This window comes from Apaloderma vittatum, unplaced genomic scaffold (assembly GCF_000703405.1).
Source record: "Apaloderma vittatum isolate BGI_N311 unplaced genomic scaffold, ASM70340v1 scaffold41006, whole genome shotgun sequence".
In the NCBI taxonomy this organism is placed as follows: domain Eukaryota; kingdom Metazoa; phylum Chordata; class Aves; order Trogoniformes; family Trogonidae; genus Apaloderma; species Apaloderma vittatum.
In genome coordinates, this window is record NW_009720862.1 from 103 (window position 1) to 15,651 (window position 15,549).

At 36.9% G+C, this 15,549-nt stretch overlaps 1 protein-coding gene across 1 annotated transcript; it reads right to left on the reverse strand.

Moving 5' to 3' along the window:
- Positions 1-227: 227 nt before the first annotated feature.
- On the reverse strand, positions 228-15,337 carry LOC104275233 (zinc transporter ZIP12-like; the record flags this gene model as incomplete). Its single annotated transcript, XM_009871138.1, has 7 exons — positions 15,150-15,337; positions 13,702-14,054; positions 9,125-9,400; positions 6,317-6,524; positions 4,629-4,675; positions 4,553-4,575; positions 228-397 (listed from the first exon to the last, which is right to left on the reverse strand). Coding segments are annotated over exons 2-7 (994 nt in total), but the record flags the coding sequence as incomplete, so codon positions are not given.
- Positions 15,338-15,549: the final 212 nt, after the last annotated feature.

A 15,549-nucleotide genomic window follows, 5' to 3' on the forward strand; every position in this document is an offset into this window, starting at 1 on the left:
AAATAAAATTCTGTCTAGTATAAAACTGAGATCATTAAATCCCCTCGCTTCTCAGTTAGTACTATTATCTATGTTTTGAATTTATAGAGTGCATAAATTACACAGTGCATAAATCTTACAATGTTTTGATTTAAGTTTACTAATGAATGAGATGTCTCCAAAAGTTAAGCCCCTGCACCTCTTAATCTGAATATTCACAGCACTTTACTGATAAAAATGTAACTCACTTTCCAGAGTTGTTGGTGGAAGCTTTTTCTGCTTGGAGTCAGGAAGCTGACATGAACAACTTAATAGTTGCTGAATGATAGCTGGACTGATTTGCTTGAAGTGGTCCTTAGAAATGGAGGAGGAACTGTTTTTAAAAAATATCTTCAGAAGTTCATTGGCAGAGAAACAAACCTATGTAGAAATGTATATTTAGTTACTGAATATGTTGCATATACCTGCATTTAATGGTGAGGTTAAACCCCCCTTGTTTTCCATATACTCTTTTCTGGTTGAATTAGTTCTAATTCTTTTTTGTTTTATCAATTAAAACTTGATACTACTATATATTTCAGAAATATCAGAATGTATGCGATGAAGAAGCACGATTTCTATTGAAACCTGTTAATATCTTGAGGTTTAACACAATGATTTCTTTAAACATTTTATTGATATATGTGCTATCGAAAATGTTTCAGTGCTAACAAAAATCACACTCTTAGTCAGTTGAGCGTGGTGCTGATAACACCAAGGTCGCAGTTCAACCCCTGTTCGGTCCCCATGCGTTGCCTGATCTAGTTGAGAGGCGCGTCCCTGCCCATGGCAGGGAGGTTGGATTAAATGATCTCTAAGGTCCCTTCCAGCCCAGCCCATTCTATGATTCTACAATGATTTTGAAAAATTTTCATGAAGAATTGATTTTTCATCTCCAAGATTAAACTTCTAGGAAAAACATGAACAGTTAGTATTAGAACAGTTCTAGTGGCAATTTCTATAAGAACTTTTAAGCAGAAGCAGTCCAAGTCCAATACTACTTTAATTAAAGGAATAATCCTCATAATCGCATTTTACTAGTTATGATTCAATTAAAATAATAAATATCTGTTTCTTTCAGTCAAATTAGTCTGCATCTGAGAATCAAGGGATTACTAAATGTTCTTCTTCTAATCGCTGAAGCTTAGGTCTCTTTTGAATGAAAATTGCTATTTAAACAAAAAAGTAATGATAATTACTTTTAAATAATGCAATTAAGACCCAACGCCTTCCTGCCTTTGTTCACCATTTACTAATGTAAAGTAAAACATGCTTTGTAGCTCGCTAAGAAATGCAGTTAATTGAGCACTGATACATTTAATCTGAATACTACATTCATGTCTTTAGGATAATACGTGATCTTGCCACCTGGCTGTAGTCTGTTCTGCCTCTGGGCAAAAGGAGTGCATGGAGACAATTCAGGAGCCACCATGCTGGGAAAGACCTTCAGTTTGCCTGTTCGAGGCAGTGGTTTTGACTGTAGAAGTAGGGAACACCAGCAAGTGGTATCAGGGTGGAAGTCTAGCTAATTGCTGGTTATGAGCAGCATTCCTCACTGGTCTGATATAATCTGATGTTTTCACCAGTGACCTGAGGGATGCAACAGAGTGCACCGTTCCGCATTCACAGACAAAGTCCAACTGGGATAAGTAGTTAATATGCTGAAGGGCGTGGCTGCTATTTAGAGGGATCCTGACAAGCCAAAGAAATGGGCTGAAAAGACCTTCATAAAGATCAGCAAAGACAAATTTATTTGCCTTCAAACAGAATAACACCATACTGAGAAAAAATGACTGAAAGGTAGCTTCGCAGAAGAAACCCTTTGGGTCCTGACAGTCAATTTGAACATGAGTCACCAGTGTGCCCTTGTGGCACCAAAGGCTAACTGTGTACGGCGCTGCATTAGCAAGAGTGTAGCCAACAGGCAGCGGAAAATCGTTATTGCCCTCCACCCAGGACACGAGTCCACATCTGGACCACATCCAGTTTAATAACCAGCAGTACAAGAAAGACATTGGCAAACTGGGGGAAACCACTGAGATGGCTAGGGAACCGCCACACAGGATCTGCAGGGAGAGGTTGAGGGATGTGGTTTGTTCTGTTTGGAGAAGCCTTGGGGGGTATTTTAAGTCTTCAACTGTCTAACAGCGATTGTAGTGAAAATAGAGCTCTTCTCAGAGCAAAAAGATGAGAGGTAGGCATTAGTTGCAGCAGGAAAAATTCCAATTTGTTATAATTAAAAAAAAACCATCAAAATGAGGACAGTAAAGCACTGGTACAGGTTTCCCAAAAAGACTGTGGAATCTTCCTCTTTGGACACATTCAGAATTCAACTGGACATGGTCCTGTGAAACTTGATCTGACTTTGATATTGGCACTATCTGAGAAGTAGGATAGATAAGATGAGGTCTGGGATTACTATGTACCTAAATTTTAATGCAACTTTATTATCATGAATTTTAAATGAAAAAGCAAGCTCTCACCTGGAAAATAAACTGTCTATCCACATATAAAAAAATAATTCCTAATGCTTATTTAGTAAAATGTTCTTGTAAGACGTGAGGGCCTGCATCTTTTCCGGTTCCAAGCCCTAGCCTTCTAAATATTTTAGCATAGGGAGGCAGACTACTAAGTCTCCTTTAGAAAAGCAACTCTGTGTACTGCTAAAGGATGATACCGAAGAAACAAGTAAATTGGATTTGTATATTCCCATATGAAAAAGCGGACAGATGGATGATTTTAGTTTCCAAAATCCATGTTTGTTTAATGAGGAATAATAAATGAAAACATAGATGTTGTGACATAGTTTAAGGGAACTTAATATTATTGCTCTTATTAGATCATCTGCTACTTATTTGTTTTATATGCATTTTCTAAATCAATAGAGACAATGACGACTTAAAAAGAAAGTGGTGACTTTTTCTATGATAACATTTCAAAATATAATTCCCATCTAAAAATCAGATTACAGATCTTAATATAGTTGGCGAGCACAAGCCATAACTGAGTCAATATCTCATATGTAGCAGCATCTGTTACTAATGGAGGACAACATTTATGATAGCTATGTGCAGAAAGCTGGAGACAAAATTAGCAACGCAGCACTGAAGCCTTCTAATAGAATGATACATCAAAGAAAATAGACATAGCTAGGAAGAAAGCAATGGAATAAACCTGAGAAACTAGGAATTAATACAGAAGAGAAATTAGCTTCTCTCCAGATGTTTCTTTGCTCTTTTGTTCATCTGTACAGACTATTTGGCTCTTTGTTCGACTCCCAAGCCTCACATTACTCGACTGCACACTTTTCTTTTGAGTTACAGTCAGTTTCAGAAGTTCTAGAAATCAAAACCTGTGTTTTATAAATTCTATGGCTGAAGAACAATTTTAATTCTTGTATAGATACTATCACTACTGATTTCTGTCCTTCATAATTTAAAATTAATATGAAACACATTTAAAATGACTTTCATTTTAAATTATTTTGAGACACCATTAAATTCCTCATCATGCTGATCAGCATAATTTTCTTTTGTGGTCAGCTGGAAAGAAATAAACATATTGATATAGCATGCACTCCAAATGTAATAAAATAACTACCAGAATGACATTTAACGAGATGCAATTTGACTCCGTTCCACATCATAAAATAACCACACAGCACAAGTAATTGCACATCACTTGTTCCCCTAAATAGAGAAGAAACACCGAAATTGTGAAACACCGAAAACAAGAGAAACATATTCTTTGAAGTATACATTTCAAATGTGTATGGAAAAATATATACAAAGTCTGCTCTTTTGTCTTCTGGTCTAAAGGATAGTATAAACAAAATTCATTTATTTTCAAATATTTAGGATAAAGATGAAATCACCTACAATAAACCACTGTCCTTCAAAGCCTTCGAAGAGCATACTGGATATCAGCTGAAGTTCTGCCTTACAGACTTCTAGTACTCTCTAAAGAAGGCTTCTGGACTTCATAGATGGCTACTAAAAGTGTTAGGAAATGCCCACTCTTCAGTTTAGAGAAGCCTTTTAAAAATAAATTATGCAGAAACTTTAAATTACTTTTTTCTCCTTAGTACAGACTGACCCTTCTTTCCAGAAGGTCACTTAATGGGCCCTACAAGCTCTGCGACATAAGAGCATAAGAAATCTCCAATAAATCTGTGTAAACACTGAACCCATGGTACTACAATCCTCTGTGTCTTGAAGAAACATCTGATTTTGCATAACACCATTCTGTTAGCCCCTCTCAACTATTTTAACCACAGATTAAGCATCCATAAAGTTCTTCCAACAATTAATATTTAAACAAGTATAACTATATAAAAATATGTCTATCAGTATCTACATGACTTCTTTAAATTAATAAAATTTATCTTAGAAATACCATAGTGTTCGCAAAACAATTTGAACTTTAATCACTGAAGTTTTGTTACCAATACTATAACAACATAAAAATAAATTAACCTGGTCCCAATCTGTGTTCCTTTCACGATCTTCAAAATAACCTTTCAGATAGTCTCCTGGAATATTTCTGGTTCCAGTATCTCTGATTGCCATAGTATAACGTTGTCTTTTGTGACTGTGGAATTGTCCGTTTACAGTGCAGATCTTTTTGGCTGTAAGCATATTTAGTAGTTGTTCTAGTTCTAGTAATTCATTAGAAAACAGATATGTTACCACGGGGAAATAAACATGGGAAAAGATAAAACCAAAAGTAATTGTTAAAATTTTGTTTTAACATTAATTCAACCCCTCATTTTAATACTTTTTTCTCTGCTCAATTTGGTACTGTACATAGTTTCCACTTAACACCTCTAGAACTTCAAGAGATTTATATACTCAGCCTTTCCTTCTTTATATTACCACACTTAGATGTTTTGCCTATGACTATCTCAGAGGAAAACAGATGTGACTGAAAGGCAATTCATCTTCCACTTAATCATCGATCTCTGCCAAAGTTATCTACAAGTTACTGCTAAATAGCTGCACTGTTCTTCAAGGTATATTTAAAAGGGCAATTTAATTAGCTTAGACTTAAAATATACTTACCTTGGAACAAACTGGTTAAGAGTATTTTTTTTGTTTTTCCAAATGACACTCTAATTCCACCAACTACAAAATCTTGCTCTTGTCTTCACTAGCCTGGATTTCACCATCTATAGCTGTGCTCAGATGGCTTCATCCCTTCTTGTGAGTCAATTATTTTAGAAGATTTGGCTTGGCAATTTTAAAGGAAGGGGTTTGCTGCAAAAACAGTTTAGGCAAGTACAATCTAGTAGTCTGAATTTAGGGATGAGGATTTTGGTTTTTTTCTTTTATTATTATTTACTTCTGTGATTCAATGTACTGCCATGTAACTTAAGAGTGGTAAAAAAGGTTTTACACCTACGCTTAATTCAGCCTTTTAGGTTGTTTTAACCCATACTTAATGTAACTTTTTTGTGAAGAGTTTGTAAAAAGTTGCTATTAGCAGTTACCACAAACAAGGAAAAGCAGATGTCTTATAATAACCTTCTAAATCCGTATCAGGCCTCTGATTTGATGGTTTAGCTTCTCAAACTGCTACACATGCAGAATCTTTTGCCAAATTTATTAGCATGTTTGGACCACTCAGAACTCTCTTATATTTCTCTTTATTTACAGTTAAGCAGCATTTCTGATACATCTAGCAACAGAGCTCCTGAAGAAAATTAATTTTGCATATTCCATCCTCATTAAGTGGGTACTAAGATCAGGAGGTGCGTAGGGAAGGACAAACCCTAGAAGCGTTTTCAGGTACAGCAGGCAGATATCAGAGAGCACTTGATCAAAACAGGGTGGCTTGTGTCTATTTAATCGCTTTTGGGGGTACATGTACACTGAAGTGTGAGTGCCTAAAGTGTCTAATCTGGCTACCACACATAAATTATCCCATCTACTCCTAAACGAGCCTTGCAATGTATAAAGATCCGCATAAAGAAGCAAAGTCCCCCTGAACTTTGCCCTCACAGCTGGACTGCTACTCTCAGAGCTCTCTCAGGTAATTCAGATTGTGCTGAACAATTAAGTAATAAATGAATGTGATGGCACACATTTAATGATCTCAGTAACAATTTACTTTATATCTCTCAGAGAATTATTACAATAAGGAGTTTATTTTCTAACCTTATTTTTCAATCTAGAAGAGTCTACTAAACTGCTCTAAAATGAGATGGCATATAAATCTAAAATGTAGTGCAAAAAGTCCTTTAAACATTTAAGTAAAATGTGTGTTGCAAAAGGCAACTAGAGATGAAGAAATAGCTTACCTGTCACTTGGAGCTCAGTAGTACTGTTCAAAGAATTGAAAATATATTTTACAAAGAATTCTGGGGAGGGCAAGCTTGCTTTCCCCATACAGACTCCTTGGAGAGCCAGAGTAATGATTAAAGCAGCCAGGCGTGGAAGACTGTTTTCATCAGCACCATCTCTGTCCATTATATCAGCATTTTTCTCCAGAGTACTCACATCAACACACTGAAACCAGGAGAAAACAGCATGAAGACAGCCCTAGCCACCATCATTTAAATAATCAGAGTGACAGGAGGAGAAACTGGAGAGAACATTCTCACAGACAGAGTAGAAAAAATACTGAGATTAAGGCTGTAATTGACAGCAGGACAGAAAATGCAGAACAGAGGACACTGTCAGAACAGGCATGGAATAAAAAGAGCCCAAAATTTTACTCAGTGTCTGAGTAAAATTTTGAAGTACAGTCCTTCATTCATTTTGAAGAAGTACAGTCTTTCATTCATTCTTTCCTGCTTTGGCAGGGGACTGGACTAGATGATTTTTCAAGGTCCCTTCCAACCCATAACATTCTGTGATTCACATTATTTTTGCTTAGTGTTATTTTCATGCTGTCTCTATTACTCCTGTGTCCGCAACGGCATCTACATCTACTTGCAGAACGAGGCAGAAAAGGGAAGATATTTTGGTAAAGGCACAAGAAATTGACTCAAATAATACAGACCTTAATTCTTTGCCTCAAACTCCAGAAAGAATTCTCTTAATGATTTTATCTGTTAAATGGTATCAATAATTTGTTGGGGGGCAGTTATCTGGGCACAATATGAAAAGATGTAATTCTGCAGATAAAGGGTGACCTTTCCACTGGCTGATGGCAGAGAAGCAGCAGACAGCCATGTACACCCACGTCTGTGGATGTGTGTGGGTCTGAAGCGAGGGAGCAGGGTACAGCTCTCTCAGTGACCTGGAAACTTAGCCCTCTTTTCTTCAATTTCTGCCTTGTTTATTTTCACTGCAAACAGTTGGGGTTTGAGAGAAACAAACAAAAATTGGTGAAAATTATTTAAGTTAATTTTTCTCTAACCCACATTAACTAATTTGCAAAGTCAACCAGATGAGTCAGTACAGACATAATTTATTTTACACATACTCCTGTCCCTCTATATGCCTTAAACACTGCAGAGCGGAGGCTGTCATCTCTTTTCCTGTCCATTCATTACAGATTTAAATTTCCACAACTCGAAACTCCATCTCTCATTCAAACAATATATTAAGCGCTATGACTGAGAAGAGGATATTTTCTGTGAAACCGAAACATTTAAAGAGCCATTGAAAATGCTTTTTTTTCTACTACTACCCTGCATCGTTGGTCGTTTTCCATAGCTCAAGTATTGTGATTCTAAGAATTAGATAGTCTATAATGTTTTGAATACCTTTCATTTAAAAAACCCACACCTTCTTTTCCCTCATGTGGTGAAGTCTCAGTTACCAAACTGAGACAACTTGACAACTGATTATACTGCCAACACAAACAGACCGCGCAGTAAAGCACTTTATGGATTGTTATTCTGTCTTGACATGCCAAATAGCCACCAAAGCCACTTTACAGTTGCTCAGATACTACTGGAGTTCTTGGAAGTCTGCACATTCAACAAGACTCAGAACCAAAAGTACTGCTCAATGAATAAATTATGATGGGAAATGATTACACAAAGAACACAGAAAGAGGAACCGAAGGCCCTCGACATTGCGCTGCAGAGCCAGGTCTCCTAGCCGTCTTCTGCTGTGTAGGAAAGTCTACTACAGTAGGGTATAAATTAAAATCTAATGAAATGAAATTAAAAAGGCAAATTCAAAATTTGCAATAACCCAAATTTAACTGTATATGACAAACGGATCTAAGGGAGGATCTAACAGGAGGCCAATTTGTATTTTAGCAGTTATCTAATCTGGCAAAAATTTCTGTTATTGCTCATTACAAGGAAAACTTTTTCTTTAGTTTGTGAAACCTAGAACTTTATTCTATGACTTTATAGACTCTGCTTGAGATAAGGATACTTGAGATAAGTGGTGAGAAAACTCACCGCATGTTTCCTGACTTTAAAAGGATGTTTTTAGCTGACTGCACTCAATATGCTTTTTTAAAACAACAAAACCACAACTTTAAATTTAAGCTTATCTGTATCAATATTTCCACAAGGCTTAATTGTGCCAATAGATAACTAGTTACAAATGTATGTGTCCCAACTAAAAGAAACTATCTTATCTTTGGACAGATTCCATACTCCACCCTTATTTGGATGCACATGGAAGAGCAGGGCCTGGCAAGGATTTCATCATGGCAAAATGAATCTTCATTTCTGCTATATGGCCAAATCAGTTCTGGAGCTGTTCTGCTTTATACCATTTAAATACAATCATGGCTAGTATATCTATAGTAATAAATACAAGAGATGAGAAAGTATTTTCTGTCCTTGAAGCCAAGTGCAACATCTTGCATCTACACAGCTTTGCTGTTCTCCACCTGCCGTAAGCAGAGCAATTGCATCTAAATTACATACTGGGAATAGTCCCTAATATGCAGTATCTCCCCAACCATTTCTCGGCAGACACTGTGAAAGCACTTGGTAGCACTTCCCAAAAGCACGTCAAGGAGAGGGCTAGTGTTAAATGGCATGTAAAACAGAGAAACAGTGTTCAGTCTGTGCTCTCCCACTGTTATTTACCAGTTTTCTGGAGGGCCATAATTCTGACACAATGTCTGAACTAGCTTAAATGCACTGAATCATTAATAAGTATGAGGTTATATTTACTTATGTTTTGTTTACCTGGGTTTCAGAAGTTTTAAAATGTTGCCTTACTGCTGCCAAAACATCTTCAGTTTCATTCCGTGAAAAATAGTAACAGTCTTCATCATGTCTTAAGCTAAGCATACTCTGTAGGTAAAATTTATAATCCTTATTGTTGAGTTCTGAAAAACATACATCTCTATGATGAAGAATGTAGTAGAGAAGAATAAGAGAAATTCTCTCAAATGTTTCTTCACTGAGATGGTCTTCTAAATTTCCTCCAGCTATTAGTAACAAAGCATCTGGTTCAAGGCACTGTGAAAAATAAAAATAAATCAAAATTCAATTCAAATAAGACATCGTCAGTCATCTGCAAATATAATTAGAGAGGAGAACAGCAGAATTCCACTCTTAGATTTAAGGAATCGGACCTAAGGCTACACAAATGCAGGCTGGTTGAATGACAGGAGAAAGGTGCAGATAATTCATTGCAGTTCTATTGCTACAAGATCACACTCTTTTTCCAGAGTTCCTTCTGTTTTTCAGAAATGTCAAGTATTCAAGGTCTCTAAGATTTACTACAAAACAGGACTAACTCTGGTCAGTCATTGTAGAGAACTGAAAGTCTTCCACTAGCTTCAACAGATTACATTCCTCATTATCATATATTAGATAAGGCCTCGGGCTATTCATATTTTCGCCTACAATGACCCCGCAATCATATAGCTATTTTTATTTTTTGTCAATAAATTCTGTTAACTGGAACAATTCAGTCCAGTGCATAGAGCCAGCACGAGGTCTCCACATCAGTCATCCAAATTCATTTCAAGAGGGTCTGACATGATACACTCCTCCTGTCCAAGCTTTCTATCTGAGGACCGATTTTTTAAAACATGTATATATATAAACCCCTCCTTTTTTACTTAACACAATTTATTCTCCAGAAACTTTTGACAGCTAAAGTAAAAGTTGGTCTTTAAAATTACACCATAGGACTAATAGAGATCTACGTTAGGCTACAGCAAACGAGATAGTGAATTCCGGAACAAAGAACTTGAAAAGATCTTGTAACTATTGTCATTCATTTTGCAGCTGTTTTTTTTTCCACCTGGCTCCTTTCTAAGCACATTATAGGCATGTCAGCTAACCTCAACAGTTATGGTAGAGCAGCAAGACTGTACACTTCAGAGAAGAAACTACAACACATGAGGATACCATGGGATGATCAAAACTGCACTCTAATAAATTCATGAATCCAGATAGAACCTAGTTTGTCAGACTAAATTGCTTGTGGCTACAAGTAAGATGTGTCGGTCATTGTGTCTCACCTTTTATGTTACTGCATTTTCATACACAGAAGCTGTCATGTTCAGAAGCCAATGTTCCTTGGAGGAACTGAGAGAGCTGCCACTTTTTAATAGAAATAATTCTAACAAAAATTCTCACAAATATTCAATAAAAAGAGAGAACTGTGGCTGGTGATTGCCAAGCTAAATATTTATATTCATAAATAGACTAGATCACAGTGTGATCCACTGTGCCCTGCCTACATTGTCTGTCAAGAACTATAATTCTAACTTTTCATAATTCATGTCTCTGAGTATTAATATTTGGGCTGGAAAGAATATAGCTGTTCTGTTTTCTGTCCCAAAAGACCACAAGTTAGTGAACCAGCCATTTCAAAGACTCAGTAGTAATGCAATAAACATACTGCATGTAGTGAAACATTTTCAAAGACTTATAAAAGTCTTTATCTAAGTTATATAATTTATATAAATTCCCTTCACTACAAGAAAGACATTGAGGTGCTGGAGCATGTCCAAAGAAGAGCAATGAAATTCATGAAGTGTCTCAAGAACATATCTTATGAGGCAGGGCTGAGGGAACTGGGGCTGTTTAGCCTGGAGAAAAGGACACTGAGGGGAGACCTTATCGCTCTCTAAAATTATCTGAAAGGAGGTTGTAGTGAGGTTGAGGTTGGTCTCTTCTCCCATCTAACAAGTGATAAGATGACGGAATGGCCTGAAGTTGTGGCGGGTGAGGTTTAGATCAGATATTAGGAAAAAAATCTTCACAAAAAGGGTTTTCAAGCATTGGACCAGGTTGCCCAGGGAAGTGGTTGAGTCACTGTCTCTAAAGGTATTCAAAAGACATGTAGATGAGGTGCTTAAGGACATAATTTAGTGGTGGACCTGGCATTTCTAGGTTAACAGTCTTTTCCAACATAAACAATTCTATAATTCTATTCTACAATAACATTCCAAAATCAAGTCAGGATAAATTGCAATTAGTGAGGCTGTTGTCTGCTCTTGCAAGGAATATGACTGAAAAGGAAATTGCTAAGTGGAAAGAAGCAGGTGAGTTGTAAAAGATGCAGCTACTCCATACTATATGGGTAACCCATGGAGAGTGACCCTTTAAGTCACTGGTTATTTTGCTGTTATTTTCTACCTGGCCACTGAACCCTGAGTTTCTTTTGTTCAAGAGGTCAGAAAGTAGGAAAAAAAGTATCTTAACCATTGCAAGAAATATATTACTTTTGTGTGCTTATGAGATAAAGTAGTGTCAGATGCCATTCAACAGCTGTCAGCCCCTGCACAAAGAGTCTTGTGGTCAATATATAACAATAAACCACAAAAAGGGTCTAAAAAAGTGTTAAACTTCACTGCTTTTGAATATCCATTGGAGACATCATTAAAAACCTAAAAAAATACCCCAAACCAACAACAACATCTGAAAGAACAAAGTCATGGGAAGGGTTGGACCAGATGGTATTTCCAGGTCACTTCCAACCTGGGCTGTTGTCCCTTCCAACCCCTGAAATTCTGTGATTCTATGATCCTGTGACTGGAATCCTGGATTTAGACAGAAAAATTGAGTCTGAAATCACCTAGTTATTCCTAATGTTTATGGGAAAGAAAATGTCAAGCTAAGGTGGGGCATTCTGTTTCAAATTTTGACAATCCTGAAGCTTAGTGCTCCTTGAATAGTTTCTGCTATCTTGGTTCACCAAATCTTGTTCAATCATCTTGGAAGATTTCAGCACAGTGCCATGTGGGCTGCATGTTACTGAAGATGCCATTTCTCTCTCATGGATTTTCTATGGCCATCTGTGTCCATGTGGCACTGGCAGTGCAGGATGTGTCCAGTGTAACTGACACAGCCAACACTGAGAACTGGAAACGGTGAAAGTCTCAAATTCTTCCCACAGGAAATTTCCAAGATGGAAACATAAATGGAGTGGAAGTCCTGACCAAAGTAAGTCCCAAGTAAGTTTCATTTAGATTTATTTCATCTAAAGATCCAGTGGGCATGACCTCACAGAATGCTAGGGGTTGGAAGTGGCCTCTGAAGATCTTCTAGTCTAACGCCCCTGCTATGCATCACAAATACAAGAACAAATACAGCAATCCAGAGAAGCAAAAAGAAGAGGGAGAACAAGGCCTAGATCCCTGTTTTGTGAAGTTTAGGAAGACTTTGTAGTCATTACTGTTTAATATAGTCTCAGCTTTTGATCTGGGTCCCTATCAGGCACATAACTATTGTGCATATTTGCAAAGAGAAAAGCTGCACAATGTCCTTCATAACAATTACCCATTTAGGGAATAACAAGCACCTACATTGTATGAAATTTCACAGGAAAAATGGGAGCATTTTCAGAAAGGGACAATTAAATAAGTAGCTATCTACTGCACAGGAGAAACAGGTCTCCATTTCATTGGCTTCCAGGAAAAGTATATTGTGAAAGCATTCACCTTTAGGACTATCTTCATAAATCTGATATAAAGCAACACTCTGCTGTATGTAGGTCACTGAACGATGCCAGAGCTAGAGTAACGTTAATCAAAGCCAGGACTGACCAAGCCCTTTGCAGTCCCTTTCAGCGAAGTTGCTCACTTACCACCATTTCTGTCCTACCAGCACCTATGATCTTACTACACTTATTCCTCTCTGTGTCAAATTAGGAATCAGTTCTGAAAATACTCTAAACTAGACAACAAAACCTTCTGTGAAGCTGTACCCTGCACTATTTCCAGTTTCAGTTTGGATTTGTAGAGTCACTGTTCTGCCTTTGATTTTCCTTGACCCGAACTTCTTACCATTTGCACCCCGCCCCTTACAACTTGAGTATCTCTGTTAAGTGGCACGTAAATCTGAGAAAATTCTGTCTGGGTTTTATTCTTATGAACTAAAATGCAGAACAACCAAAAAAAAAAGGGAGAACCAGTCTCCCATTTTTACTTCTGTCTTTCCAGAGTGGAAATCCTCTGTGACCCAAATTCAAGCTTTTATAGCTAGATCAGGGTAAAGTAGAAAAATCTCTGTTGGAAAATAAACACTTGACAACTTTAAAAGGAAAATTATTACTGCTATACAACGGAAGCATGGTGCTTTTAAGGAATGCCTATTATGTTTGGAATATCTCTTCATGAGCTCAAACAACAAATATTAATAATTCAGAGTGAAATGATTAAAGCAGGGACAATTTTTTTTGCTGCAACAACAAGCCCTTTACAAGTTTAGGTTTTGTATTAAGGGGAGTATCGCTCCAAGAAATAATTTTAGAACTCACTGACGACCCTGTAAAGATATCCCTCATTAATTGAAGCACTAACCAGATTACAATCCTCTTGCATGCCATAAATCCGCTGTGGGCACTCAGCTCTCTCCAGTAACATTTTGACCAGTTCTCGTGAGTGGTTCATGTGGAGCTCAGTGTTGTCAGCTGAAAGAACGCGCAAAACTTCCATCAGAGAGCCTCGGCTGGGAGCATAGCTGCCATCCTGCCCATGCTCTTCCCCAGGCTGTCCTTCAGCAATGAGCACGCTGAATATGAAAGCAGAACATACCATCCCAAGAGCTGGATGCTTCGTCAGAAAACACATCTCCTCTTCCTGTAGTGTGTGATCTGCACTGAATGTTGGATTGTTCCTTGCACTTCACAGCTTAAACTTGAAACATGAGGAATCTGAATGGTAAAGGGGGAAAAAAACACAACCCTTTAATTAGTGTGAATGCAATATGTTTGAAAGGATTTATTAATTGGTCAGCTAAGCTGATTTGCAGTGACAAGCTGTTTTTGAACAACAGGGAGCCTGTAAGGGCTTTACAGCCCAGAACAGCAGGAAACTAAGACAGCCATGGCCTTAAAACTTCTGTAGAACTACCAAAAAGAAGTTGACTGAAAATGCCCTTCCCTACTCATAAAAGTGTATGGTTTTCATTTCAGTGTAATGATATTGCATTCACTAATAATCCTCTTCAGTAAGAACAGGAAAATACCACAGCTTTCACTTTCATTCCATTATGAAGCAAGTTTTCAGTAGCAAAAATAGCTGTAAATAAACATTACTAGTCTAATTCTAATATGAATGTACAGTAATTAGCTACAAGGCAATGATACAGAGCAGGTTTTATTTTCAAAACACTTTACCAACATTACCAAACTCCAGCTATACAAAACAAGAGCAAACAGGACGTACTTAAAAATTAGTGATATTTTATGATCAGATGAAAGATTTACAAAACTGAGGCCATAATTTCATTCATAAAACTCGCTGAATAAATAAGACAAACAGATCAGAAGCAATAAGTTTAACTTGTTAACTAGATGCAAAAGACATCTTGTACTGTAAATCTGTCTTGTCACTATCGTTCCTAATATACTGTTGCCTCTGCTTTAACAATAATCTCTCTCAATATCAAAGCACAAGAAACACTTCTGTTTGCCACAAAGCATTTTTTCTTTTATTTAGAGGCAGATGCTGGCAGGGACATACATTTTCAGATGACAATGTACATGTATTAAACAGCTATGCATAAGTTCATCTTCTTTTAACTGCAATATGATACATGTGTGTCTTTTTTTTAAAGGAAACACTGCTAAATATTTAAGATTAAAAAAAAACCTGCTGAATTCAAACTGGCATTCACTCAGATAAAGGTTAGTATGTTTTTAAACATTAGGAAACCTTCTAGTGTTTAGATATATTTTACTCTTAGGACTTATGAATACATACAATTTTTACAAGGATGCACTTATTTCTAAACATTATTTTCTTACCTTCTGAAGGGAAAAAGAATGCTTGTGTATCTAGGTTTGTGGCCTTCTGAATCCTCAGAAGTATTTAGCTGCTAGAAGTCCAATGTTTTTAAAATTCCTTGATGGTGCTCTGGAAGCTGGAGAGGATTAGTTTATGCTGCCTTGAAAAGTTTTCAGTTGCTATGGAGAGAGCTGCTCTTAAGGTAACAATGGAGGTGGAGAGGAATTAGTACATGTTCTTCTTGGCAAGTTCTAAGCATCACGTTATTGAATATATTTCACATATTTTAGTAGTTGTTTTATGTAAACAGTCTCTATTTTAGCAGTGCAAGATGTATAAAATCTACTGAAGAATGCATTTCACTATGGTGGATAATAGCAAGCTAACTTCTCTAGTACATTATGTGATCAATTTCACAAC